Genomic DNA, 24,284 nt, shown 5'->3' with positions numbered 1-24,284 from the left:
TTCTTTTCGTTTTTCCTTTTTTGTTCATTCAGTTTTTGTATTTGTTGCAGCTATTGCAATTATAAATATTTCTATGACAAGTAGAGCGTTTTCGTATTTAATTGTGTATAGAGCTGGGATTTCTCCAAGAGTTTAGATCGGTGTGACTGTGTGTGATCGTGTTTGAGTATGGTATAAAAGTCGACTTCTAGAAATAATGCACCTTAAGTAGAGGGGTTAAACTGGCAGACATCGGAGTTGTTGCTTTATAGTTAGCCTAACAAAATCACACGAAATTGAACAGAACGAAACTGATTTACACAGAGTTAATAGCTAAACACATATAGAAATGAATAATTACTAATACTTTAGCGTGGAATACCGAGACGCAATATATATATATACGGTTGGAGAACAAATTAAATTTCAAATGGAAAATTAAATCAAAAATAACTGCTGCAAGCCGATTGGATCGGATCAATTATGTCATGGTGCCAAAGACAGGATTGTGACGGCAAATGCTGGGACCATACTCCTCGTAGGCAGCCTTCGTGTGACACACCTGATAGAACTCGGGCTAGAAACGGCAAGAATATTGGGATAAACAAGATTTTTTTAGATTTTAAGCTACTGCAACTTACCGTTGAGGCCAACATACTGCCTCCAAACCATACGGCATACCTCTGCATGTGATGCGTAATCACCTGAACATCAATGGGTTTTGGCTGTAACGAAAACATCATAATCAAAGTTAGAAGTATGACTCACTTGCAACTGTGATATCACCTACCTTAATGCGTCCCTCGGACAAATTCTCGCTGATACGGAGACGTGTGTCCACCGATCGCTTGATATCTCGCTGCAACCTCCTGCCGAAGTCCTTGAACATCGTGGATCCACCACTCAAAACAATGTTATTGTATAGAGGGCGCCGCACATCGATGGGGCAGTTTTGAATTACATTGTCCACTATTTCCGACAGTGGAATGGTGAAGTCGGGGTTTGAGAACTCGGGATGGAAGAAGATCTCGGGTCCCAGGAATCGCTCGTAGCCCACGTCCACATTGAACGGCGCCTTGGTAACCGTGTTCACGCCTGTAAAGTTGCGTATCCACTTGCCCGGCTCCGTGTCGTACTTGGCAAATTCTTTGGCGATATCGGGACAGATGTAGCAGTGCTTCTCCTTGATCGCTTTGGCAGTCTCGAGGCTCTGTTCCGGCGGAATGCCCACCTCTCGTTCGCGCAGCAGGCTCTGGATGAACGAGGTGATGTTACGGCCCGCAATGGGAATGTGCTTGATACAGGAGCCGATAACGTAGCCCTCGGCCTAGAAATTAAATCCGGTTAATATGTTTGACTGGTTGTAACCAATAAGCTATTCTAACTTTATAACTAAGAAAATAAACATTTACATTGAAGCAACGACTGTTTCGGTTTTGGATTCACATTTCCAAAACATTTTTCACCATATCCAAAGCAAACCCAACTCTGCTGATAAGATAAGAGCTGTGCTACTTACCACGGGTATGACGTGCGTCACTCCATCGCCGCTGTCCACCACGATGCCTGTGAGGGTGCGCTCCTCGGCGGACCGGGAGGCCCAACTGGCGGCCAAGGCAAGCACCGCCTGGACGGCGATGTACAGACCAGGAACGTTGAACGTCTCAAACATTATCTCCGCCGTGTACTCCCGATTTTCGGGTGTATTTAGCGGCGGCTCAGTCAGCAGGAAGTAGTGATCCTCAGGCTCGGCGCGCAGATACTTGAAGACGCACTGCTCCAGAAAGCGCTCCATCAAATCCCAGTCCTCCACCAGACCATGACGCACCGGGTACTGTTGGAATTCCATGATAAATGTGATGCGGTTGCTTTATGAGCATAAATAAAAAAGAATATACCTTAATGGAGTAGCCGGTGGCATCGAAGGCCTCATCGCCGATGAAGAAGTCCAGGTCCTCGATGCCCTTTGTGATGCGCCGTGTGTTGGTGTCTCCCACTCGGGCCGACTCCTTGATGGCAATCGCCGAGGGAATAATGAACTGCGGCTCCTTATTCCCGGCAAAGCCCAGTTTGGAGTAGCTGAATGTGCAGGCAAACAGAGTGTTAGTCAGACGACCTCCTTTCCGTCCAATTGGAGACCCCCACGGGCAATCGAAGCTAAAACTCACCCGGTGCCCACATCGATTACGCATGCCGGTAGCCTGCCTGCCATGGTCGCTGCTCGTCCTTTTGCCTTGCTGCCTGGTAAAGCTCTTCAGTTGCGATCCTCGCTCGCCTTTGACACCAATTTCCGTTCGTTTCAGTCTCAGATAAGCCCCAATTTCTATATATTTTCAACCACACCTCCAACTATGTGTCACTTTGCTCTTCGTCACACACACATTCGCGTGTTCACGTACGAGCAGCTGCCAGGGCTGCAACCGTCGATTGGCAATGCAACTTGAATGGCAATTAATCGGGAATTGTGTTGGAACTAAATAAGAAAATGTCTGTTTCCCAAAATACTTTAATATAGTTGCCTGTTTGCCTTATACAGATAATGGTCTATTAGAGAATTGTGCATAGTTTTTAAGTGCTGAAGGCTTTCTTGTAAATAGCTATAAGATGGCTAGAATTTTCCGCTAAACTGTTACCGGCGAACTTGCTGCAGCCCTGTAGGGCGCAAAACACCGCGGTGTTGTTCAACACAGCCTGGCGCTGTTTCTTCTTCTTCTACGCTTCGTTCGTCTCGCGAATTTCGGCGGTGTGTGTGTGCGTGTGTGGAGCCTTTTCCACGTTTTTTCCTCCGGAAAAGAGATTTGCAATTTGGCCCCCACATTGGAGCCACTTGTGCGGCTAGCATAAACCCAAGGTCTACATAAAGGCAAGAGCAGCGGGTGCACAGTGGGCACAAGGTGACCGCCAAACGACGACGTGCAGCAGATAGACCGGCGAAACGTGGAATCAGGCAAGAGTATCAAAAATGGAGGCACAAAAACTCACGGAACTGTTGCGCGCAACTATTGATCCGAATCCGGAGCAGCGCAAGGCGGCCGAGGATCAACTGGCCCAGGTGAGCTTAGCCCCAAAAATAAACGCCCCCACTTGAATTCGAAAGGTCTTCGAGGTGGCGCCATCGACTGAAAACCATGTGCTTTTTTAATTGTTCGCTTTTAACCTCCCTCGCTCCCTCTCTGTCTTGTTACTGTGCTAGTGTGTGGGTGGGGATAGTGTAAGCCGATATCGGTCAAAAAGTTTGCCCTTTATGTGTTTACCATTATCCCGACTCCTATGTTGTTGCCCCACAGGCAACAAGTCGATATCTATGGGGCACATAGAAATATATGTATGCCCAGATATGTATGCATATATATACCGTTGCACAGCGGTCTTCCCTTGGTTCTTCAGAAATCAATTGAATTGTTAATAATTAATTAATTGAGACTTTCGAAATATCGCCGGATAGCCCTTCAAGTAAAGCTTACGCAATCCCCTTGGAATTAAATGCGGGCAATCAGAGCGGTCAGTCTAATTAGACCCCACCCCACTGACCAATTGCTTTGGTCCCACTGTAGAGGCATGCTCATTACGACTGAGTCAGCATCTAACGATTTGCATGCCCCTCCCAATCACCTCCCACCAACCCCCCTCTTGTCAATTAACTTTATCAGCGTTTATGGCCAGCAGTTGTTCTTGGCTTCTCCATATTAATTGAGCTCTGTGAACGGAATTTAAAGTGCGTCTGCCATCGATTCTTTGACCAACTCGAATTGAACCCCACCCACGGCAACAGCTGTATAAACAAATCTATACATTCTATTTCATTTCTATACATTATAATCCCCACAGATACACAAAATCATCGGATTTGTGCCCACCATACTGCAGATCGTTATGCAGACGACGGTGGAGCAGCCGGTGCGCCAGGCGGGAGCTGTCTACCTCAAGAATCTGATTAACAGCAGCTGGTCGGACCACGAGGCAAAGCCCGGTGAGCCGATACCATTCTCCATACACGAACAGGATAGGGCCATGATCCGTGGCGCTATTGTAGATGCTATTGTGCACGCCCCCGAGCTGATCAGGTGAGTACATTCATCGGAATCCTCTCCAGGGAGCTAATTTTATTCTGTGCACAGGATCCAGTTGTCTGTTTGCGTAAACCACATCATTAAGAGCGACTTCCCTGGTCGCTGGCCACAGGTGGTGGACAGCATCAGCATCTATCTGCAAAACCAAGATGTCAACGGCTGGAACGGAGCTCTGGTTACCATGTACCAGCTGGTTAAGACCTACGAATACAAGCGGCACGAGGAGAGGACCCCGCTAAATGAGGCAATGAACCTACTGCTGCCCATGATCTACCAGCTGATGGTGCGACTGCTGGCAGAGCAGTCCGAACAATCGGTGCTGCTGCAAAAGCAGATTCTCAAGATCTACTATGCACTCACGCAATACACCCTCCCACTGGACCTCATTACCAAGGAGATCTTCTCGCAGTGGATGGAGATCTGTCGTCAGGTGGCTGATCGCACAGTGCCCGATAGCTCGCACCTGGACGATGACGAGCGAACGGAGTTCCCATACTGGAAGACCAAGAAGTGGGCCCTGCACATTATGGTTCGCATGTTCGAGCGGTACGTTGACGGCATTATTATGTTGATAGTCTAAATAACTAAAATGGCATTTATATATTCAGTTATGGCAGTCCCAGCAATGTGGTTAGTGAAAAGTACCAAAAATTCGCAGAGTGGTATCTGCCCACGTTCAGCCAGGGCGTCCTAGAGGTGCTCCTCAAGATCCTCGATCAGTACCGAAACAGAGTCTACGTCTCTCCTCGCGTACTCACCGATGTGCTCAACTATCTGAAGAATGCGTAAGTAACTTAGTATTAAATATATTCTCCTGTAACATATAGAAGTTATTTGTTTGTTAAAGGTTTAGTACTTTCTAAAAACCTTCCCTATGGGTCAAACCTAATCTTTGATAGCCAGTCTGACAATTTTTAAAGCTGATAAGGTGTAGTGCTTATACTTGCAGTTAAGAAAGTAGATTTCGATCAGTTCTGACTGGTTTTTTAGTAAATTAAAATTTATATGCGAATTGTTGTTTAATTAAATGAAATTTCTTTCTTTCTTAGGGTAAGCCACGCATACACCTGGAAACTTATCAAGCCCCATATGGTGGCTGTCATCCAGGATGTTATCTTCCCCATCATGTCGTTTACTGACTCCGATCAGGAGCTCTGGGAAAGCGATCCCTACGAGTACATTCGCCTTAAGTTTGGTAAGTGATCTATTTAAGCTAACCCTATTTAACTGCATTACTAACCGCTTCCAAATAGATATCTTTGAAGATTATGCCACACCTGTGCCGGCTGCCCAATCCCTGCTGCATTCTATGTGTAAGAAGCGCAAGGGCATCTTGCCCAAGGCCATGGCCACAATTATGCAGATAATTACATCTCCGAATGCGGACAACAAACAGAAGGATGGTGCATTGCACATGATTGGAACGCTGGCAGATGTACTGCTGAAAAAGGCTTTGTACCGCGACCAAGTGGAGTCCATGCTGACCACCTACGTGTTCCCAGAATTCCAAAATCCCGCAGGACACATGAGGGCGCGTGCCTGCTGGGTACTGCACTATTTCTGTGACGTCCAGATCAAGAATCCCCAAGTGCTAGCCGAGATTATGCGCCTGACCACAAACGCCTTGCTTACGGACAAGGAGCTGCCCGTCAAAGTGGAGGCAGCCATCGGTCTGCAGATGTTCCTATCGTCCCAGGACGAGGCGCCGCAATACGTGGAGGCGCAGATCAAGGAGATCACCAAGGAGCTGCTTACGATCATTCGAGAGACGGAGAATGAAGATCTAACGAACGTTATGCAAAAAATCGTGTGCACCTTTACCGAGCAATTGCTGCCGGTGGCCACCGAGATCTGCCAGCACCTGGCCACGACTTTTAGCCAGGTCCTGGAATCTGAGGAGGGATCCGACGAGAAGGCCATCACAGCCATGAGTCTGCTTAACACCATCGAAACTCTGCTCAGTGTGATGGAAGAGCATCCCGATGTCCTGCTTAACCTGCACCCGATCGTTATTAATGTGGTCGGACACATTTTCCAGCACAACATCACTGGTGAGTTGGGTGTGGGTGGCCCTCAATCGTTAATAGCTTTTGTAAATATCTGTTCATCTCTTCAGACTTCTATGAGGAAACCTTCTCGCTGGTCTACGACCTGACAGCCAAGGCCATTTCCCCCGAAATGTGGCAGATGCTCGAGCTCATCTACCAGGTGTTCAAGAAGGACGGTATCGACTACTTCATCGACATTATGCCTGCTCTGCATAACTATGTGACAGTCGACACGCCCGCTTTCCTCTCCAATCCCAACAGGCTGTTGGCCATTCTTGACATGTGCAAAACGGTAAGCTTCTGTTCTTAATCATGAAATATTTCAGAACCTTGATTCCCCAAATAAACAAATAATTTTTTTTTTAGATGCTTACTGGTAGCCCTGGCGAGGATCCAGAGTGCCATGCCGCCAAACTGATGGAGGTGATCATCTTGCAGTGCAAGGGTCAAATCGACTCAGTGATACATATGTTTGTGGAGCTGGCTCTGTCCCGGCTAACACGCGAGGTTCAGTCCTCAGAGCTACGCACTATGTGCCTGCAAGTGGTGATCGCGGCACTGTACTATAATCCCCAGTTGTTGCTGTCCATTTTGGACAAAATGTCCCAGCAAAATAACGAGTCTATCAGCGCGCACTTCATCAAGCAGTGGCTCCACGACACGGACTGTTTCCTAGGGTAAGAATGCACAATCTTGTTCGTGAACTAGATAGCTTATTATTACGTTTTCTAGCATCCACGATCGCAAACTTTGCGTCCTGGGTCTGTGCACCCTCATCTCGCTGGGCGAAGCAAAGCCCCAGGTTCTGAGTGAAGTGGCTGGAAAGATTGTGCCCGCACTTATTTTGCTTTTCGATGGACTAAAACGCGCCTACGAGTCTCGTGCTCAGGAGGAAGAGGAAGAAGAGGAGGAGGAGGACGGTGACGACTGCGAAGAGGCGTTGTCCAGTGACGAGGATGACATGGACGAAATGGCGCCCGATTATCTGGATAAATTGGCTGAATTTGCCAAAACGAAGGGCAATGAGTCAGGTTTCGAAGTGAAAGCCGAAATCAAGGACGATGATGCTGACTCGGATGGTGATGCGGAGGAGTCTGTTGGTGATCTGAACGAGACTGGACTGGAGTCATTTACCACGCCCATTGACGATGAGGAGAACGAAAGCGCCATCGATGAGTACTGGACATTTAAGGAAGTTATTACTGGTAAGTTTGGTTGCCATTTCTCCAACATTGAGAAACTAAACAATCTACATTTACCCCCCATCAGCACTTTCTGCCCAAGACCAAGCCTGGTATGCGCTCTTGACCTCCAACCTCACACCTGAGCAAGCAAAGGCGCTGCAAGAGGTGGTGGTGACCGCCGACCAACGCAAAGCCGCCAAGGAATCGAAGCTGATCGAAAAGCAAGGTGGCTTCGCCTTTCCGCAGACCGCCGTGCCCACTTCCTTTAAGTTCGGCTCCTAAGAAACTGAATTGACCAGATGACCAGAGACTTGGTTCAATATCTGACTTGATTGTTTCTCATATTCTTTCCAAAAATAACAAAAACATCAAACAAAATACATCTGGCATGCTGATGATGGCTTTAAAGGCATTTTCCTGGTTTTCGTACACTCCGTGTACCAATGTATGCTGCGACGATCGGTCGATTAATCAGGTCGATCGATCGAGCGGCGTCGAGACCGCACTATATTTATTGTAGATTTATATTTTATTTCCTATTTCTCGGCCATGGCGGCCAACTAAATTATGATAACTTAAGTCGACAGTCCATTGTAAATCTTTGTATGTAAACGAAACAAAACGAAAAACAAACACGTCGAGGACGAGAAGGTCTCATTAAATGAGATTGTGCCCACCAGCACGCCCCCGTAGAACTCCAAAAAAGATGGCATCTAGGTCAAAAATGAGAATTCAACGCAGAGCATTTCACATACATTTTCTTTATACACACATACACGTATATTCTGTACTAAATGAAGCGATATTTTTGAAAAATAAACAAAAAAAACATTTTTAACGTTTGAACTGGACAAAGCTATTTGTTATTTGGGTAACTTTTTGTTCGGTAAATTTTAAGAATTAGTATTGTTGGAGTTCATAAATTAAGCTTTTTTAATTATAAAGAGTTTTTTTATGGTCAGTAAAGCGGAATAATTCATGTGAGAATTAGATTCAGAAAGATTTCCGAAATTTTGATTTGGGCGGGCACTAACTAGAGTTATCGATATTCCCTGAAGACGTTTTCTTACACTTAATGGTCGATTGATAAACGATATCCGACAACAGGCCGCATTTGTTTACAACCGAATTTTATTTACCGGGAATAACCATGAAAGTAGCTGTAGAAGGATGCGCGCATGGCGAACTCGAACGAATATACGACACCATAGCGGGCATCGAAAAGGATGGTGGCACCAAGATCGACTTGCTTTTGTGCTGTGGCGATTTTCAGTCCACCCGGAATCTGGAGGATTTGCAGACGATGGCTGTTCCAAAGAAGTACCTGGATATGTGCTCCTTTTACAAGTGAGTAGAGTTTGTACACCTTTTCATACCAGGAGGTAATCCCTTTCTTATTGAAGGTACTACAGTGGTGAGCTGGTGGCGCCAGTTCTGACCATATTTATTGGCGGCAACCACGAGGCGTCCAATTACCTGCAGGAGCTCCCTTACGGTGGTTGGGTGGCTCCAAATATATACTACCTTGGTTATGCCGGCGTTGTCAATGTAAATGGAGTTCGGATCGCTGGAATAAGTGGAATCTTCAAGGGTCACGACTTTTTGCGCGGTCATCATGAATTCCCTCCCTATACGGAGTCCACGTGCCGCAGTGTCTACCATGTGCGGCAGTTAGAAGTCTTCCGGCTGAAACAATTATCCGGGCGAGTGGATATTTTCCTCTCCCACGACTGGCCCACCGGGATCTATGAGTACGGAAACAAGGCGCAACTGCTCCGCAAGAAACCCTTTTTTGCGGCAGACATGGAGAGCGGGAAGCTGGGTAGCCAGCCATTGGAGGAGTTACTAAAAGCGGTCCAGCCGGCTTATTGGTTTGCTGCCCATTTGCATTGCAAGTTCGCCGCTTTGGTGCCGCACAATCAGAGCCAGAAGCTGGGAGATGAGGAATCTGGCTCTTCCAGCAGCAGCAGTGAAGATGAGGACGAGGTTAAGGAAAAGAAGGCTGCTCCTACACCATCCAAATCGGTTCCCGTGACAAAGTTTCTGGCTCTCGACAAATGCCTGCCCCGTCGTGCTTTCCTGCAAGTGGTAGAGATACCCAGTGATCCCGTCGAAGGCACTCCCCGTCTGGAATACGACGCGGAGTGGCTAGCCATCTTGCACAGCACAAATCACTTGATTTCTGTGAAAGAGAATTATTATTACCTGCCAGGCAAAAAGGCGGGAGAAATTACAGAGCGATTTAAATTTACGCCCACTGAAGAGGAACTAGAAGGAGTGACTGCAAAGTTTCAGAACCTTCAAGTCCCCGAGAACTTTGAGCGCACAGTGCCAGCCTTCGATCCCGCCGAGCAGTCTGATTATAAGCACATGTTTGTGGGTCAACCAAAGGTTCAACTGAACCCCCAGAGCAATACGTTCTGTGCCACTCTGGGTATAGACGACCCACTGTGTTTAGTTTTATTGGCGAATGGCCAAGAACTGCCTGCGGTGGGAGCAACCGAAAGCACGAATAGGGATACAGAAAGTTCTAAGCTGCGGCCGGTAGAAGAAGATGTTATTGAACCTTTGGTTACGCCAACTAAAAGGAAACTTAACTTATCCCTGCCAGCTCCTATATCAGCAGCAGCAGATACCACCGATAAAAACGTGATAGACCTGCCCGAGGAGGAACCAGAAGATGCAACTATAGCAACGGAAGCCCCTCAAGTTGAGGAACCTGCATCAGTGCCCGCTAGTCCCAATGTAAAGAAGCTGAAACGACGCAATCAGGGCATTTACCAAGCGCAAGAAGATTAAACCCTAACAAATTCCGTGAAAGCGGAGCGATTAATACAAAAAAAGGCAATTTTATTTAAATAACACAGAAGATACTTGGCTGATACGAGCAGCCAACGGGTGATGATGGGCAAATAAATAGGAGGGTGTTAGCTGCTGGGAAGCGAGATAACGACTCACTGTGTCCCGCTGGCATTTTCGGCATAGACCTCGTCGGCGCACTGAAAAGCGGCCTGCACCACCGACTCGGGCGTGTCCACAACATCGCAGTAGTACGTATCCGGTGATGGGATGCAGTGCAGCTGCACCTGGCTGCCATCCGCCTTGGCGCGATAGAACCGGCACTGTCTCGGTCCATATGTGGGAATATCCGCGTCGTATGGCGGACTAAGAATGTCAAAGAATGCGGCTACGTCATTACCAATTTGGGCAATCTGGTGGTAATTTCTCTTTCTAGGCGTCAATGTGGCACACGGACCAGCCGGCGTGACCAAGGCGGGTTCCTCGGCATTCACCTTCACTACTGTGGGATGGGGGTCATATGTGAGCGGCTCATCCGGGCCCAGCTGTTGCGAAAAGCTGTCCACCCTTAACTGGCCCCAGATGCAGCGTAGCAGGCCGAACATCATGGGGTGGTCATGCAAGGGAATAGTGCTCGCTCCGCGCACTATGAACAGGCTCATGGAGAAGCGGTCATCCTCGAAGATATGCATGTAGCTGCACGGTGCCCGATGGCTTCCCCCGTTGCGAAAGAGCTCGTCGCGGAGGTGCAGATCCCGGTAGGTCAGCTCATCCGTCAATTGACGCAGGTGTTGCAAGTTCGCATTGAAGCTGGCGTGATTTGCCCGGTCGAACGTTTTGAATGCCTGCCGCAGTACATTGCTGAAGTGCGTCGTCATCTTTCCCGGCCAGGTGTACTGAACTCCGGTCAGTTACAGTAACAAACGGCAAGAAGCGACTGCAAATCTTTTCCAGAGTCAAGATAAACAGTCAGCTGATCCAGTGTTGGGAAACGTATCACGGACTACTTGGATGTTTTTTTCGTTTTATTATTTATGTATTTAAGAACATATTGAAACAAATGCTTTTATTAATGCCTAATTAGGTCTAGTAGCCGCGCTCCTTGGACTGTGTGGCGTGCGTCAGGATCCAGGACTTGTAGTCGCGCTTCTTCATCGACATCTGCTTGTGGCGTGGATGCGTGGGACAGATGACATAACCGCGCTCCTGGCGCACCACGATGTAGCAGTCCTTGCAGCGTCGCTTCAGGCGGCCCTTAACCTTGAATCCAGCCACCTGCTGGACCAAAGTGGAGCCAGGTGTCAGCAGTCCCGACGTCTGAGCAATCCCAGTTGTGGCGGCCACAAGTTGTGTGTTTTGCATCGATACACTTGCAGGAGCCGCCGGCCGAATGAGAAGGTGGAAACCACGCGCGGCGCTGAGGCCGTTCCACAAGCGGGAGCCTTGTTGCAGTATTCTACTAGCCAGGGACATCTGAAATTGACTTTTTCATTAATATTTATAAAGAAAATTATAAGAAAAGCGCACCACCTCCTATTGTTTTGGTTTCAACTGGTAAGAAATCGATTACAACCGATGACTTTAATTGCTATGCAACACTAGTTGGCGCTAAAAACGTATCGAATTAAAAACATAACTAAATTTATAGGTATTTATTTCATGTAATATTAGTACTTAATTTCTAATTTAGCAAACTAACAAAACGTTTTTATTTTTTATCGAGTGGTGCAAAATCAAACCCTTCCATTGAACAATTCAAGATTTTATAATCCATAGAATGTGTTTTTAATTCAGAATGCAATTAAAGGAATCCAGAGCATATTTTAGTGCGCAGTTGAGAACTTATTCGAATAGACTTTGTTTTTTGATTAATCGATACTGATGACTTCCACAGGATTCGATAATGACTCGTCCAGGCGGGAACGTTTGCATTTGGTTGGTCCCGCTGGTTCGTCATCAGATGAATCTAAAATCTCGGTGATATCCTCATCCTCGATTACTTCACTTGGCTTGCGTTTAGAGCCCGACTTTGGCGGACTCTGTACAGAAAGCTTGTCTGTGGCCACGGCAACAACGTCTGCTTGGTCCTCGTCTTCCTCGATTACCAGACAGTCATCGTCATCCTCCTCGACCACTTCGGTGGGTCGGCTGCGCTTGGAGGTAGAGGGACCATCGTCTTTTGAGTCTCCTTCACCGTTCGCAGAACGCTTTACAGCAGTTTTTTGTTCATCCTCCTTGGATTCGACGGCGTCCTTCTTCTGCTCCTCATCCTTTGGCTTCAGCTGCGAGGCATCTGCCACGACTTCAAACAAGTTTTCATCACGCTCCGCATCAAAGTGGGAAATGATAATACTCAATTCGTAGTTCTGGAAGAAGTCGTCGCACTTGAGGATCACACCATCTACAATGTTCAATTCGCTTAGGAGCTTGCCCTCGTTGCATTCCGTCTCTCCCTCCTCTGAGGAGATTAGAATGGAGCCAGTGCTCTGCACAGTCACATCCGGATTCAACATGTTGAGTGTTTTAACTAGGACCTCGTCACGCAGCTCCTTTATATGCATGCGCTTCGTATCGATCTTGAGAGTAATGGCCGGATCGCTGGCGCATACGTAGCAGTTAGGATTGGGACCTGGGAGAGACGCGTCAGGGACAAGGAAGTGATTTCGTGCATTTGGTCTAAGTCGCGCATAGACAGCTTTGCACTGCTCCCACTTGGCCTCCAGCACTTTGAAAGCCCGCATCACGGAAATACCCGCCGTAATTGCATTTGTTGTGGCAATAGCAGGAATGATGTTACCCGCCATCGACTTTATCTCGAACCTTGATTTCCGCTCAATGTCGAAGATGTGGGATCGCACGTTGGCGCAGGCCGCCACGAAATCCATGGCCGGCTGATCGTCCTTGTCCCAAGCCAGAGTATCGTCGCCTTCCAGTTTGAGGAAGTTTGCGCTCAACTCTTTTAAAGAATTGGCAAAGACCTGAGCGCACTCCTCGATGGACCACACCTTGTGGTGCTGCTTGGCCACATCCTTCTGATCGCCGGAAGAACCTTCAGGCAGCAGGGTATCCCACTGCACTGGAACTGGTGCCTTGCGGGTCTTCCACAAGTTTGACATGCGCAACAAGTAGGTGATATCCTCGTTAAAGAACTTGTTGAACAGCTTGCCTGCATCGTAGTTGCAGTCCTTAGCCCACTGGCGGGTGTTTATGCGCACTATGTTGCCGTTGGCAGTATCCTCCTTGGCTTCCTTTTCTTCCTTTGTCTCTTCGCCTTTCTCCTTTTCCTTCTCATCGTCTTTGGACTCACCGTCTCCATTGGCGCCGTCTTTTTCCTTCGCATCGGGATCAGCAGCATCGGGAGAAATATCCTCATCCTCCAAAGACTCACCAAAAAGTTGACTGCAAAGCAAAAACAATATTAAAATTAATGTTTGTATCGGTTTAATGAAATAACTTATGTCAGTCATTTTGTCTGCATTTAAATTTTTAACCGATGTATTCGGTAAACTCACTTAAAGAGATGTTTGGCCCAGACAATGCAGTGAATCGGTTCGGAGGGTGTATTGCGTATGGTGCAGCCAGGAAAGCTTCGCTGTTTGTCCTTCGGCGTGCACTCGTAGCACTGGGTGAGGCCACGCTTTATCAGTTCCACTTGGCCATTGTAGCCGGCGGTGCCGCTCTCAATCAGAGGGACGTCCGCATTCAGACACATGCGATTTACATGGTTCCTAGCGGCCCTGTTGTCCAAGGCGCTGAGCACCAAATCGAACTTCTTAAAGAAGTTGACACCATAGTCAGTACTAAAAAGTGGTTTTTGTTAATGTTAAAAAGAAGTTAAAGCCAAGCTATACCAACTTACGAGGTAACACTGTCATGGTAAGCGGTTATCTTGGCATCCGGATTGAAACTCAGTGCGCTTTCCCTGGCCACCCGCGCCTTAGATTTTCCAACGTGCTCGCGATGGAAAAGGAACTGTCGGTTCAAGTTGCTCAGATCAATGGTGTCCAGATCAATCTGGGTAATGTTAATATATTAATACACATTAAAATGCAATACTTTTTCAAAGTAACTTACAATTTCGATATCCGTAAAGCCGCTGAGCACAAGGTTTTTGAGCACCTCGCAGCCGATTCCGCCGGCGCCGACGACCAGCACCTTGGACTTCTTTACCAGCTCCTGCAATGTGGCCGGGAAAACACCATCGATAGCTGCTGCCATTTTCTGTATTTACGCTTTCCTTTTTCTTATTTTTGGCAAGAAAATTGCAAATTGACGATATGCAAAAGCCGAAAAAAGTGACGCCGCCGGTGCAGGTGTTGGAAAATGTAGGAAGGTATATCACTACCAGGGATGGCGAGATAAACAATACTTGGGTTACTGTTGCTTATCACCTAAATGCAAATTATAAATATAACAGACCTCTTGTAGTATTATTGTATTTAAATTGTATTATTATATTTCGTGAGAATAGCAATGGAGAAAACAGCAAAAATAAAGTAACCTTTGAAATATATCAAATATCATTTATGCATAAAAGTCAACAGAAATCACTTGTGAAACATAAATGAGCACATTTGCCAACACCAGCACACTGAGCGCTAGCTGGTCACACTGCATACTACGCTAATCAGAAATAGAGAAAAGCATTTTAATTCGGACGAAGTGGACATACGGATCACGGAGCACGGATCACAGCAAACGCGGAGAGCGGAACACGGACGAGAACTGCTCAAGCGGGATCAATAGGAATCAATACATTGGTAATAAATCTGGCGAAAATCGAATAATGGCCGAAGTGCGACGCAGGAAGGGCGAGGATGAGCCACTGGAGGACACCGCCATCTCCGGATCCGGCGGAGCTAATAAACGCAATTCCGCCGCCGACTCTTCGGACCATGTAAGTAGCAATGACTTGTATGTGGAGCAGCCGAGCGGCAGCTGTTCCGGATTCCAATTTGCATAATTCTTGGAGCATAGAAAACCCAATGTGTGTATACCAACAAATGTGTGTGGGTGTGTGTTTTTGTTATTCTCTGACGCACAAGCAGGTGGGAGAAAGAAGAGAGAGCTCTCTCCTGGAGAAAATCCAATAACAAACACAAAACACACCACCAGCCAGCCGACCATCCACCCACCCACCTGCTGTGTTGCAATACAGCGCCATTATTACCAGCAAATCCAATTAGATGGACGACGCCAATTAGGGAAGCACTGGGCCAAGAATCCAGAGCCGGAACTATTACCATGACCAGACTTCCTCCTCCCTTTCTCCCTTTTTTGTGCTTGGTGATAAGCAATCCAAATGTCTCCTTATCAACCAAGCAATTTGGCAACAAACAAAACACGCCACCCAAAAAAAAGCCCGCAATTTGTCCCCCCCTTTGGCCCCCTCTCTTTTCTATGTGCCTGTGTATTGGATAAACGAGTGATTCTGATTATGGGTATATAGGCACATACATACACGTATCACGGACTTTGCTCGGTGTCGTCCAATAGAAAGTGTTTAAACCCTGCACTCCGTTCGTATCGAATCTGATAGGAAACCTATTTTGCAGTCCCAGCCATTGCAAGCAATCAATAAGCGAATTTCTCTTCCCCTTTCTCCTTCTCCTACCAGGTGGACTCCGAGGAAGAGAAGATTCCCGAGGAAAAGTTCGTCGACGAACTGGCCAAGAATCTGCCGCAAGGAACTGACAAAACTCCCGAGATATTGGACTCCGCCCTTAAGGATCTGCCAGATAGGTATGTGAATCAAATTCATGTGCACAGTTGTCTGATTGCCCAAAGCTCCAATACTTTAGTGGTGATTCGAATTTTGAAAAAGTACTGTCATAATTTATAGAAGTGCGAATAATATAAATCCGACAGTATGAGTGCGTTCCAAAAATAATCCATATCCACAGCTGTCTACAGTTGGCGAGCAAATACTCTAAGTAAATATGTACATTTACAAACAATTATTTTGTTGCGCATTCCACAGATGGAAGAATTGGGTGATTCGCGGCATCTTCACATGGATTATGATATGCGGCTTCGCACTGATCATCTATGGTGGACCGCTGGCTTTAATGATCACGGTAAGTTTAATGGAATTCGTTTAAACGAGTCTTCCATTACTTATCGTCCTACTTTCTCTTTGCAGACATTGCTGGTGCAGGTGAAGTGCTTCCAGGAGATCATCTCGATCGGCTACCAGGTTTATCGAATTCATGGCTTGCCCTGGTTCCGAAGTCTTTCCTGGTATTTTCTGCTCACCTCCAATTACTTCTTTTACGGGGAGAATCTGGTTGACTACTTTGGCGTTGTAATTAATCGGGTGGTTAGTAAATATTAATATATTTCACCCGTTTATATTTACATGTTAATATGCAATTTAATTTACAGGAATATCTAAAGTTCCTGGTGACCTATCACCGGTTCCTCTCCTTCGCCCTGTACATTATCGGTTTCGTTTGGTTCGTCCTCTCACTGGTGAAGAAGTATTACATCAAACAATTCAGCCTGTTTGCCTGGACCCATGTATCCCTGCTAATTGTCGTCACCCAGAGTTACCTCATCATCCAGAATATATTTGAAGGCCTCATTTGGTTCATCGTACCTGTCTCAATGATTGTGTGCAATGATGTCATGGCGTACGTGTTCGGTTTCTTCTTTGGACGCACTCCCCTCATCAAGCTCAGTCCCAAGAAGACCTGGGAGGGCTTCATCGGGGGTGGCTTCGCCACCGTCCTCTTTGGCATTCTGTTCTCCTATGTGCTGTGCAACTACCAGTACTTTATCTGCCCCATCCAGTACTCGGAGGAACTGGGACGCATGACTATGTCCTGTGTGCCAAGCTATTTGTTCACGCCGCAGGAATACAGCCTTAAACTGGTAAGTGATGATGCATTTCTATCTTAAGAAGATGTTTAGCGGTGTCGAAATCTATATGGATTCATTGTTTATTTTATTAATTTCCAGTTTGGCATTGGCAAGACTCTAAATCTTTACCCCTTCATCTGGCACTCGATCTCCCTGAGCCTGTTTAGTTCCATTATTGGACCCTTTGGTGGCTTCTTTGCCTCTGGATTTAAGAGAGCATTCAAAATCAAGGTAAAGAATCTTTTTGGGTAACGAGGTTTTTCAATTGTAACGCCATTTAATTTGCAGGACTTTGGCGACATGATTCCCGGACATGGCGGCATTATGGATCGCTTCGATTGCCAGTTCCTTATGGCCACCTTCGTAAATGTTTATATATCCAGCTTCATCAGAACTCCGTCGCCGGCTAAACTGCTGACACAGATTTACAACCTTAAGCCAGATCAACAATACCAAATTTATCAGTCGCTGAAGGACAACTTGGGCGACATGCTAACCTTAACTTAATCGGTTACCAGTAAGATTCGGACAAGACGTTTGCTTAGTCGTACGTTCTATATGTAATGCAGAAATTTCTATATATACATTGATATATATCTGTAAGCGAACGGGCCAGCACTTTAAGCAGCCACATAAAATAAGTTAATTACGGGCATAATTTTTGTTATGTTTTTAGTCCTTAGTTAGATTTTGTTGCTACATTTTAGTTAATTTCCTAAGTTAGTTTTTTCATTTTCTTGCATTAAGTTATTGCGATTGTTTTATTGGCAAAACTCTACACAGTGCAATCGTATTGTTAAGCGATTCCATTAATTTTAATGCCCATGTGACAAGGCGTCAAGGCAAAGCAAACAGAATAACTATGAATTTAATATCGACTATGTGTGTGTGCGTGTTGTTAGTGAATTTAATTACGATAACTATAGCTTAGAGATGATCAGGCAGGCAACGCCAGAATCTGGAGATTAGCATAAATAAAGCGCATTTTAGTTAAATACCTGAGGGACGAAATTATGAGATCAAGTTACTAGGGAAACTCCTGCAATGCTGTAATTCTATATAGTGCAATATGCAGACGGTAAACCATTGACTTAACCATTTCAATATTTATTTCTTAACGTTCCTTCGGTCATACAATACACATTATGCATCATGCATCATCCTCAACCCGTGAAACTTTCTCAAAAAGTACATAGATGATATATTATCGGTTACTTATAAATCCTGTTATACTGTACGGCATTTAAGAAAGAAAATTCAATTCGTCGGCGTTTGAAATAACTAAGTGTACAAAGATTTCAATATTAAATCTTACAGTCTCTATGTTAAATATATAAAAAGATGAAAACATAAAAATAACAATAATTGTTTGAACAATATGGGAAGCGCTTCTCTTCCATGGCACTTGGGATATTCTTAACAGGTAAAAATCCATTTTAATCTCTTCAATTGATAGTTGAGGGTTGTGTCCCCTAAATCAAATGGATAGTATTTACCATCATCTTTTTGATTAAGGACCGCTGTAGGTCGTCCACATCTTCGCGTTCCATATCGAAGTATACTTTCCGACTGCGAGCATCGTCGAGTAGGTTGCGCCACATTTCGACAGACTGTAACAAATTAAAAAGTTCATTAAAATATATGTTTTAATTCATTTCAATCTGGAAACTGACCTTTAGATCTTCAAAATTGCCACATATGACTAGGCACCGACGCGGTCTGGTCAGTGCCACATTGAGTCGCTGATAGTTTGTGAGGAAGCCACAGCCGCGTGTCCTGGCATTTGAAATTATGATTACATCCTTTTCCAATCCTTGATACGAGTCCACAGTCTGAGGAGTGAGATTCATGTGACTGGGAATGACCTGGCTAAGGGCGTAACATTGGTTTTGGTACGGCGAAATTAATCCGTAGCTAAATCGTTTGCTGGGCATATGTTTGTCCATTTCTGTCAGGAGTTTGGCTACAAAACGAGCCTCCTCGTCATTGCTAATGCTCTTGTTTTGGGCGCCACTGTTGTCTTGGGTGTACTTTAAATTAATCACGCAGTATGGAATGAGCGGTGAGGCGAAACGAGCAGTACACTCAGCGTTTATCAACTGGTCTTCGTAGAAATACTTGTTAGGCCATCGACAGATCTCTGGGTGCATGCGATACTGCATGCTGAGCTTAAAAAGTTTCGTATGCATTAACTGATTACTTCCCGGCTTATCAAGCTGTGTCTGAAGGCTTCGCTGAATGCGATCAAACATGGAATTAGAAAGGCCAAAATCTATGGCTTTCTTGGACAACACCACAGCCGGAAGTTGCTGTGTGTCGCCAACCAAAACCATATGCGTTAAACCAAATCGCATTGGCAATAGAGTCCAAGGCTCTGTGCACTGTGTGGCCTCGTCGATGATGCAAATGTCAAAGAAATCCACATAGTTTGCCAGTTTTACACAGGAGGAAAGCGTTGTGCAGATGATATTGGCTCTGGCCACACAAATCTGAGAGATTTCGAATTCCTCGCGTTGCGTCAGCGGCGGATTCAGTTGGTCGGTTATCAGTTGTAGTTGTCGTTCCTTCTGGTGCAACTGTTGCAAAAGATATGTTGATGTGAGATTCGCCTTCTGCTTCAGCTGTTGAATCTCAGCCTTAAGATCATTATGTTGCTTTTTTAAAATTTCAGTGTTCTCCGGGCTAAGGCGCTGCAACTTCTGATCCTTGGATTTTTTGAAATGCGCCTCCAGTGAAAATGGACGCGAGTAGGGACTCATCTTCTCGTGCATTCCAAAACGCAGTAGCTGGAATCGGTCGCGGCTCATCACACGCAAAACTCCGCCTAGCAGCCCAACAATATGATCTACGGCGGTATTGGAATGAGCACAAATCAGGATTTTGCGGTCCAGAGTTTTGGCAGCATTTCCGTACAAGGTCTGCAGACATAGTTCGGAAATAACCTTTGACTTTCCGGTCCCGGGAGGACCCTGGATCAGTGTGAGACTCGGTTGCAAATCGTCAATGATCCTTTGGTAGGTGCGCAGTACAATGTTCTCCTGGTGTTCGTTCATCTTGTGGCACCCCTTAAAGGTAAACGGTTGCTTTGGCAGTGAAGCCTCATTGACTGCTTGCGTAGGCTTCAAGATGCGCCGGCAGAGCGGCGAGCTAGGGAGCTGATGAACGGCACTCAGAGCCCCAAGCTCCACCCGTAAGCTGTCTACTACGGGCCGTGCAGTCAACTGCTTAACGCTCTTCATCATCTCCTCTGATATATCTTGTTTCAGGATCTCAAATGTTAAGTCGAAAACGTTGCCTAAAAGGTCGGAGAAGGAAGGGTCTAATGTGATGGATGTCTACACTTATCTTAATATATGGTGATGACTTACCTGAGACACACTTAAGCTCCATTAGATTGGCAAAGGTCTCTTCGAGTGAGCCACGACTGTAGAGGGTATAAAGGACGAATTTTCCAATGGGTTTGCTATTGACTGAATAAAAAGTCAGAAAATTTTTGAATATGATGCAAAATATTAAATGTACCTCTGGTAACCAAACGGTAGCAGCCATCTTGCAGGTAAACGTTTTTTAAGCTAACCGAGAAAGAGTTTTTGTTGTTAATTTTGTAGTCTCTTTCGATGGTGGAAAGCAGCTCCAGCTTCATTAAGGGCACAAATATCCTGCGAAAACGTATTTAATGGTAAAAAGTGTAGAAACTAAAAAATCATCATCTCATCAAACTCACTCTCTGTAGTTCTTGAAACTATCAAATTCTGGCGGAATTGGCATTAGGACATCCTGCTCCGCAACCGCATCTACGGTACCATGCTTTAACCATTGGTTAGCCCACTTGAGGATGCTCCGCGAGTGCTGGCGTATGTCATTCACCGGTTTATTCTTTTTTCGAATCCATTCGCGGCGGTCGCGGTAGGTGCTGAGGAAGAGCTTTATGCACTCCTTGCGTCCCTGAACCTGAGAGCTGGCTCCCTTGACCCTTTCGATGTAGTGTACTTTGACATCGTCGTTGAAGTGCACCTTACGGAGTTTCTTTTTCATCTTCTTTAAGTCTTCGGCTTTTTGATGGTAAAGCTCCATTTCGGCAAAGGTGACTTTGTTGCAGGTGCGCTGATTCCTCGCCCGCTCCGCTTCCTTACGTTCCACTGGCCGAGAGCAATGTGGTTGCGGACACATAACTGCTTCATCAGCTGCTCGGAGCTGCTGTGAGAATGTTTCGGTAGTAGGTGGTTGTTTAGGAATTGGTTTCTTTGCCGGTGGCTTAGCGTTATCCGTCTTTGTCAGTTTTGGGGCCGGGCCATCAACTCCTTTGGTTAGAAATCCGCCACGATTAGTATTTTGAACGGTTGGAACACTTGCGGGATGCTTTCTCTTATTGGTGCTTGAGCTATGATTATTTTCCTTTGGTTTGTCAGACAGCTTCTTCAGGGCTTCGCGGCGGCACTCCTTTACCTTTTCGTCTTCTTTTTTCTTGTCTTTGGGTTTTTGCTTCCACTTAGCGTTCATTTCAGCTTGATAGTCAATAAAACGCTGGCGATCAATCACCTTATCTTTACTTTTCACCTCTGCCGAAACCCCTCGCAGCTTTCCGCGATTCTTTGGCAAGGATGGAGCCTCAATCAGAGATGGGCCGCGTGTCAGTCTCGTTTCATATTTAGTTGGAGAAATACCCTTTATCACCTTCTTGGCAGAATCGTCGGTTTCCGTGATCACAGGACGATCCGTGCAACAGGATTTGGATCGGTTAAGCAGCCGTGGACTCCTTTTAAGAGGACTTTTAGTTGGAAGACGGATTTCTTCAATGGTCTGTTTTGTTGGCAAAATTGGTTTTTTTTCCTCAGACTCAGCTATGATTTCTTCGCGGCTGTGTATTGTCTTGCGTCTGCCGCGAATCTGCGTTGTTTTTCTTTCACTTTTGGCTTTAGTAGGTGTCGTTAACTTTTCTGGAGCCTCTAGTGTTACTATCAGTTCTTCGATATTATTATTAACGCCTTCATTATTCTTCTTAAGTAGTAGTTCATCCAATTCCGCAGGCCGATCCATGAAACAGGATTTTGAACGGCTGCGCAGTTGTTTTTTAGGTGGTTCCACCTTGTTATTAGGAGCATCTTTGAACTCTTTTGAAGTGGTAGCTAACTCATCCCGAGAAGTGACCGATACGATTCGCTTACGAGTAGAGGACTTGCTAGTCTCCATTTTTGGCGCGCTGATATCTGGTAGCTCATTTCGGGATGAAACTGTTTGCCGACGCTGGCGAATTGAGCCATTTTTGGTTTCTGTCAACTTTTCCTTATTATCTAATGATATCTTGTTCGGGCAGGACTTTAGATTAGAGTTTAGTTTGACCCCTATATTGTCATTTACAGCATCATTAGCATTATCTCGCGTTTCAACATCGGCGGTGGAGCTGACACTGCCGGTAGTTTTATGGTTTTTTAATAGGGCTGTTAATTTTCGAACAGCTGGAGGATCCGGAGTCGTGCTGTCGGCTGTGTTAAAGACAAAACAATATTTAGATTTTAATATGTCATATTGATGATAGTTAATTTATTTGCATACTTACCCTGGCGCACAACATGATCGTTTAAGGATCTTGTTTTGGAGTGGCATCCCTTTTGTTCTGTTTGTGGTGCAATCTTTTCATCGGCTGTATCGTCGTCACTGGAGGATGAGATGCGCATTGCCTTCTTTGGGTGTTTTGCTCCAATGTCTAGCTCTGAGTCAGCATCGTCCTCTTCATCCTCTACCGGATAGGTTTGCGACATTTCGATGACGTCTGGTACCACCTTTTGGCTGAGCAGCTTTGACCAATCCGCCACCTTATCATACAGCTCCTCATCATCGGAATCGCTAATGTAGACAATGTCGTCGTAGGCTTGGTTCGATGGCGAACCTTCAGCCAAGTTCCCCAGGTCATTGGTCTGCAAGAAGAAGTCCTCTTCGCCATCGCTTACGGCCATTTCGGCCTTCATTTCCCTAAGCACTGCCTGAGACATGGCGAAACTCTCATCATACTCTTCCTCATCGTCTAGTTCCTGCGCTGCCGGAGGGTTACCCTGATCTGCTTGCATATCCGGCTGAGCAGTCTCTTCGTTTTCCTGTGGCTCCGAAATGCTCCTCTTATCCGCATCCGCGTCCAGTTCTATACAGTCGCCGTCGTGTATTTTTTTGTGAGTTATAGCATTGCTCGCAGTCTTGTTGCTTAGCTTGTTGTACAGATATGGATTTAGTTCCAATACAGAGTCGAGAATAGCTTCATTTGGATCCCCAAAAATGTTTTGTATCTCTTCTGAGGTATGCTTTACGATCTCCTGCTTAACTTCTGTAAGTTTTGGTAGGTGCAGACTGGAACTCGATGGCAGTTCTTCCTCCTCCTCCTGGCCGGTGTCCTTTTTGTCGGCAAAGTTTGGTATTTGCTGTTTGAGATTGAACTCGGTGGGCTGATTGCCACTGGGAGATCGCACGGCGGGCAGTGGTGTTGTATCGTCATCGTCGGAGGACAGAACGATTTCTTCAACTACCGGCTCCTTTTTCTTTAGGGTAAAAATAGCATGAATGCCGGTAATTTCATTGAGGTTGACTCCCGTGACTCCAAGGCTGATTGTTGAGCCCTCTGCCACTGCCAAACGATTGATCTTGTCGCCCAACCTTCCTTCATTGATGAAGAGCCCATTCAGGGGGTTCTGTGGTAAAAGCATAGAGGATTACAAGCATGTACATCTCGGGTGAGCTGCGATAACCTACCAGAGACTGCACTTCTACGCCGTTTTCACTGACGATGATATTTGCGTGCTCCCGGGACACAAATTGGTACTGTCCTCCCAGGATTATCCTGCATCGCGAGTGGCGACCCACCAAATTAGTCCCATTGTGCAGAATAAGCCTGGCGCCAGTGGTCACATGTTCCAGGTACCACACGCTGCTCATCCTGGCCAACCGTGTCGTCACTCTTCGTACTCAACTAAAGAAAATGAAAGAAGGAAAATTGCTGACTGAGTAAAAACATTAAATGTGCGCGACGCTACATGCACTTACAATAACAACAAATAATCTAGCAAGTGGTTGTGAAATACTGCATTGATTGTTGATCAATGAGTTCTCTACGCAAATGCGCAATTCCTTTTATAGGACATTATCCCTTTTGAAATATTAATATTTCTATTTAGTTTTTAAAACGAGAAGGTGTTCTGGTGGTCAATAATCCTATGTTGTACGTTTTCAAAACTACGCAACCAGACGCACTGTTTTGGTCAGCGGTAAACAGTAAATGGCAGTGCTGTAAAGCGAGTTTTGGTAGTGCAACTGCAAGTACCATAAGTTCATTTCGGCCGGTTGTGATTATTTTGATA

At 45.8% G+C, this 24,284-nt stretch overlaps 8 protein-coding genes across 8 annotated transcripts; 3 read left to right on the top strand and 5 right to left on the bottom strand.

Moving 5' to 3' along the window:
• Positions 1 to 346: 346 nt before the first annotated feature.
• On the bottom strand, positions 347 to 2,374 carry LOC122618203 (actin-related protein 3). Its single transcript, XM_043794436.1, has 6 exons — positions 2,148 to 2,374; positions 1,878 to 2,058; positions 1,499 to 1,813; positions 770 to 1,306; positions 621 to 704; positions 347 to 556 (listed from the first exon to the last, which is right to left on the bottom strand). Exons 1-6 carry the CDS (start codon positions 2,189 to 2,191, stop codon positions 461 to 463), a joined length of 1,257 nt encoding a protein of 418 aa, XP_043650371.1. The 5' UTR covers positions 2,192 to 2,374; the 3' UTR covers positions 347 to 460.
• A 306-nt stretch (positions 2,375 to 2,680) lies between these two features.
• LOC122618200 (importin-7) lies at positions 2,681 to 8,132 on the top strand. Its single transcript, XM_043794430.1, has 10 exons — positions 2,681 to 3,031; positions 3,808 to 4,043; positions 4,098 to 4,595; positions 4,658 to 4,834; positions 5,099 to 5,244; positions 5,303 to 6,100; positions 6,166 to 6,389; positions 6,464 to 6,774; positions 6,830 to 7,302; positions 7,367 to 8,132. The coding sequence occupies exons 1-10, from the start codon at positions 2,942 to 2,944 to the stop codon at positions 7,561 to 7,563; spliced, it is 3,150 nt and encodes a 1,049-aa protein (XP_043650365.1). The 5' UTR covers positions 2,681 to 2,941; the 3' UTR covers positions 7,564 to 8,132.
• Positions 8,133 to 8,384: 252 nt separating this feature from the next.
• Positions 8,385 to 10,112, top strand: LOC122616262 (lariat debranching enzyme). The gene is made up of 2 exons (XM_043791661.1): positions 8,385 to 8,628; positions 8,685 to 10,112. Exons 1-2 carry the CDS (start codon positions 8,432 to 8,434, stop codon positions 10,078 to 10,080), a joined length of 1,593 nt encoding a protein of 530 aa, XP_043647596.1. The 5' UTR covers positions 8,385 to 8,431; the 3' UTR covers positions 10,081 to 10,112.
• LOC122616263 (2-aminoethanethiol dioxygenase) lies at positions 10,111 to 11,082 on the bottom strand. The gene has a single exon (XM_043791662.1). The coding sequence runs from the start codon at positions 10,956 to 10,958 to the stop codon at positions 10,236 to 10,238; it is 723 nt and encodes a 240-aa protein (XP_043647597.1). The 5' UTR covers positions 10,959 to 11,082; the 3' UTR covers positions 10,111 to 10,235.
• Positions 11,083 to 11,087: 5 nt separating this feature from the next.
• On the bottom strand, positions 11,088 to 11,671 carry LOC122616264 (39S ribosomal protein L36, mitochondrial). The gene is made up of 2 exons (XM_043791663.1): positions 11,611 to 11,671; positions 11,088 to 11,553 (listed from the first exon to the last, which is right to left on the bottom strand). The coding sequence occupies exon 2, from the start codon at positions 11,551 to 11,553 to the stop codon at positions 11,167 to 11,169; it is 387 nt and encodes a 128-aa protein (XP_043647598.1). The 5' UTR covers positions 11,611 to 11,671; the 3' UTR covers positions 11,088 to 11,166.
• A 170-nt stretch (positions 11,672 to 11,841) lies between these two features.
• LOC122616433 (SUMO-activating enzyme subunit 2) lies at positions 11,842 to 14,415 on the bottom strand. Its single transcript, XM_043791881.1, has 4 exons — positions 14,155 to 14,415; positions 13,940 to 14,094; positions 13,593 to 13,880; positions 11,842 to 13,479 (listed from the first exon to the last, which is right to left on the bottom strand). Exons 1-4 carry the CDS (start codon positions 14,296 to 14,298, stop codon positions 11,949 to 11,951), a joined length of 2,118 nt encoding a protein of 705 aa, XP_043647816.1. The 5' UTR covers positions 14,299 to 14,415; the 3' UTR covers positions 11,842 to 11,948.
• Positions 14,416 to 14,606: 191 nt separating this feature from the next.
• Positions 14,607 to 18,320, top strand: LOC122615942 (phosphatidate cytidylyltransferase, photoreceptor-specific). The gene is made up of 7 exons (XM_043791128.1): positions 14,607 to 14,977; positions 15,698 to 15,822; positions 16,061 to 16,157; positions 16,223 to 16,399; positions 16,465 to 16,953; positions 17,041 to 17,172; positions 17,230 to 18,320. Exons 1-7 carry the CDS (start codon positions 14,867 to 14,869, stop codon positions 17,446 to 17,448), a joined length of 1,350 nt encoding a protein of 449 aa, XP_043647063.1. The 5' UTR covers positions 14,607 to 14,866; the 3' UTR covers positions 17,449 to 18,320.
• LOC122615941 lies at positions 18,028 to 24,184 on the bottom strand. The gene is made up of 8 exons (XM_043791127.1): positions 23,971 to 24,184; positions 23,680 to 23,896; positions 22,499 to 23,618; positions 20,666 to 22,424; positions 20,464 to 20,600; positions 20,310 to 20,411; positions 18,615 to 20,236; positions 18,028 to 18,551 (listed from the first exon to the last, which is right to left on the bottom strand). The coding sequence occupies exons 2-8, from the start codon at positions 23,860 to 23,862 to the stop codon at positions 18,414 to 18,416; spliced, it is 5,061 nt and encodes a 1,686-aa protein (XP_043647062.1). The 5' UTR covers positions 23,863 to 23,896; positions 23,971 to 24,184; the 3' UTR covers positions 18,028 to 18,413.
• Between the last annotated feature and the right edge of the window lie 100 nt (positions 24,185 to 24,284).

Source organism: Drosophila teissieri, chromosome 3L, assembly GCF_016746235.2.
Source record: "Drosophila teissieri strain GT53w chromosome 3L, Prin_Dtei_1.1, whole genome shotgun sequence".
NCBI lineage: Eukaryota > Metazoa > Arthropoda > Insecta > Diptera > Drosophilidae > Drosophila > Drosophila teissieri.
This window is presented reverse-complemented; position numbering and strand designations above follow the sequence as displayed.

Excerpts from the sequence above, each read along its gene's own strand:
- LOC122618203 (XM_043794436.1), bottom strand. The coding sequence starts at position 2,191 with ATGGCAGGCAGGCTACCGGCATGCGTAATCGATGTGGGCACCGG. Across the intron at positions 1,814-1,877 it reads CCACCGGCTACTCCATTAAG|TACCCGGTGCGTCATGGTCT; the intron begins GTATATTCTTTT and ends GAATTCCAACAG. Across the intron at positions 1,307-1,498 it reads TGACGCACGTCATACCCGTG|GCCGAGGGCTACGTTATCGG; the intron begins GTAAGTAGCACA and ends TTTAATTTCTAG.
- LOC122618200 (XM_043794430.1), top strand. The coding sequence starts at position 2,942 with ATGGAGGCACAAAAACTCACGGAACTGTTGCGCGCAACTATTGATCCG. Across the intron at positions 5,245-5,302 it reads GTACATTCGCCTTAAGTTTG|ATATCTTTGAAGATTATGCC; the intron begins GTAAGTGATCTA and ends GCTTCCAAATAG. Across the intron at positions 6,390-6,463 it reads TTCTTGACATGTGCAAAACG|ATGCTTACTGGTAGCCCTGG; the intron begins GTAAGCTTCTGT and ends TTTTTTTTTTAG.
- LOC122616262 (XM_043791661.1), top strand. The coding sequence starts at position 8,432 with ATGAAAGTAGCTGTAGAAGGATGCGCGCATGGCGAACTCGAACGAATA. Across the intron at positions 8,629-8,684 it reads GATATGTGCTCCTTTTACAA|GTACTACAGTGGTGAGCTGG; the intron begins GTGAGTAGAGTT and ends TTCTTATTGAAG.
- LOC122616263 (XM_043791662.1), bottom strand. The coding sequence starts at position 10,958 with ATGACGACGCACTTCAGCAATGTACTGCGGCAGGCATTCAAAACGTTC.
- LOC122616264 (XM_043791663.1), bottom strand. The coding sequence starts at position 11,553 with ATGTCCCTGGCTAGTAGAATACTGCAACAAGGCTCCCGCTTGTGGAAC.
- LOC122616433 (XM_043791881.1), bottom strand. The coding sequence starts at position 14,298 with ATGGCAGCAGCTATCGATGGTGTTTTCCCGGCCACATTGCAGGAGCTG. Across the intron at positions 14,095-14,154 it reads GCTTTACGGATATCGAAATT|ATTGATCTGGACACCATTGA; the intron begins GTAAGTTACTTT and ends AACATTACCCAG. Across the intron at positions 13,881-13,939 it reads TACCATGACAGTGTTACCTC|TACTGACTATGGTGTCAACT; the intron begins GTAAGTTGGTAT and ends ACCACTTTTTAG.
- LOC122615942 (XM_043791128.1), top strand. The coding sequence starts at position 14,867 with ATGGCCGAAGTGCGACGCAGGAAGGGCGAGGATGAGCCACTGGAGGAC. Across the intron at positions 14,978-15,697 it reads CCGCCGACTCTTCGGACCAT|GTGGACTCCGAGGAAGAGAA; the intron begins GTAAGTAGCAAT and ends TTCTCCTACCAG. Across the intron at positions 16,400-16,464 it reads GCGTTGTAATTAATCGGGTG|GAATATCTAAAGTTCCTGGT; the intron begins GTTAGTAAATAT and ends TTTAATTTACAG.
- LOC122615941 (XM_043791127.1), bottom strand. The coding sequence starts at position 23,862 with ATGAGCAGCGTGTGGTACCTGGAACATGTGACCACTGGCGCCAGGCTT. Across the intron at positions 22,425-22,498 it reads CGATCATGTTGTGCGCCAGG|CCGACAGCACGACTCCGGAT; the intron begins GTAAGTATGCAA and ends TCTTTAACACAG. Across the intron at positions 20,237-20,309 it reads GGAGCTTAAGTGTGTCTCAG|GCAACGTTTTCGACTTAACA; the intron begins GTAAGTCATCAC and ends CCGACCTTTTAG.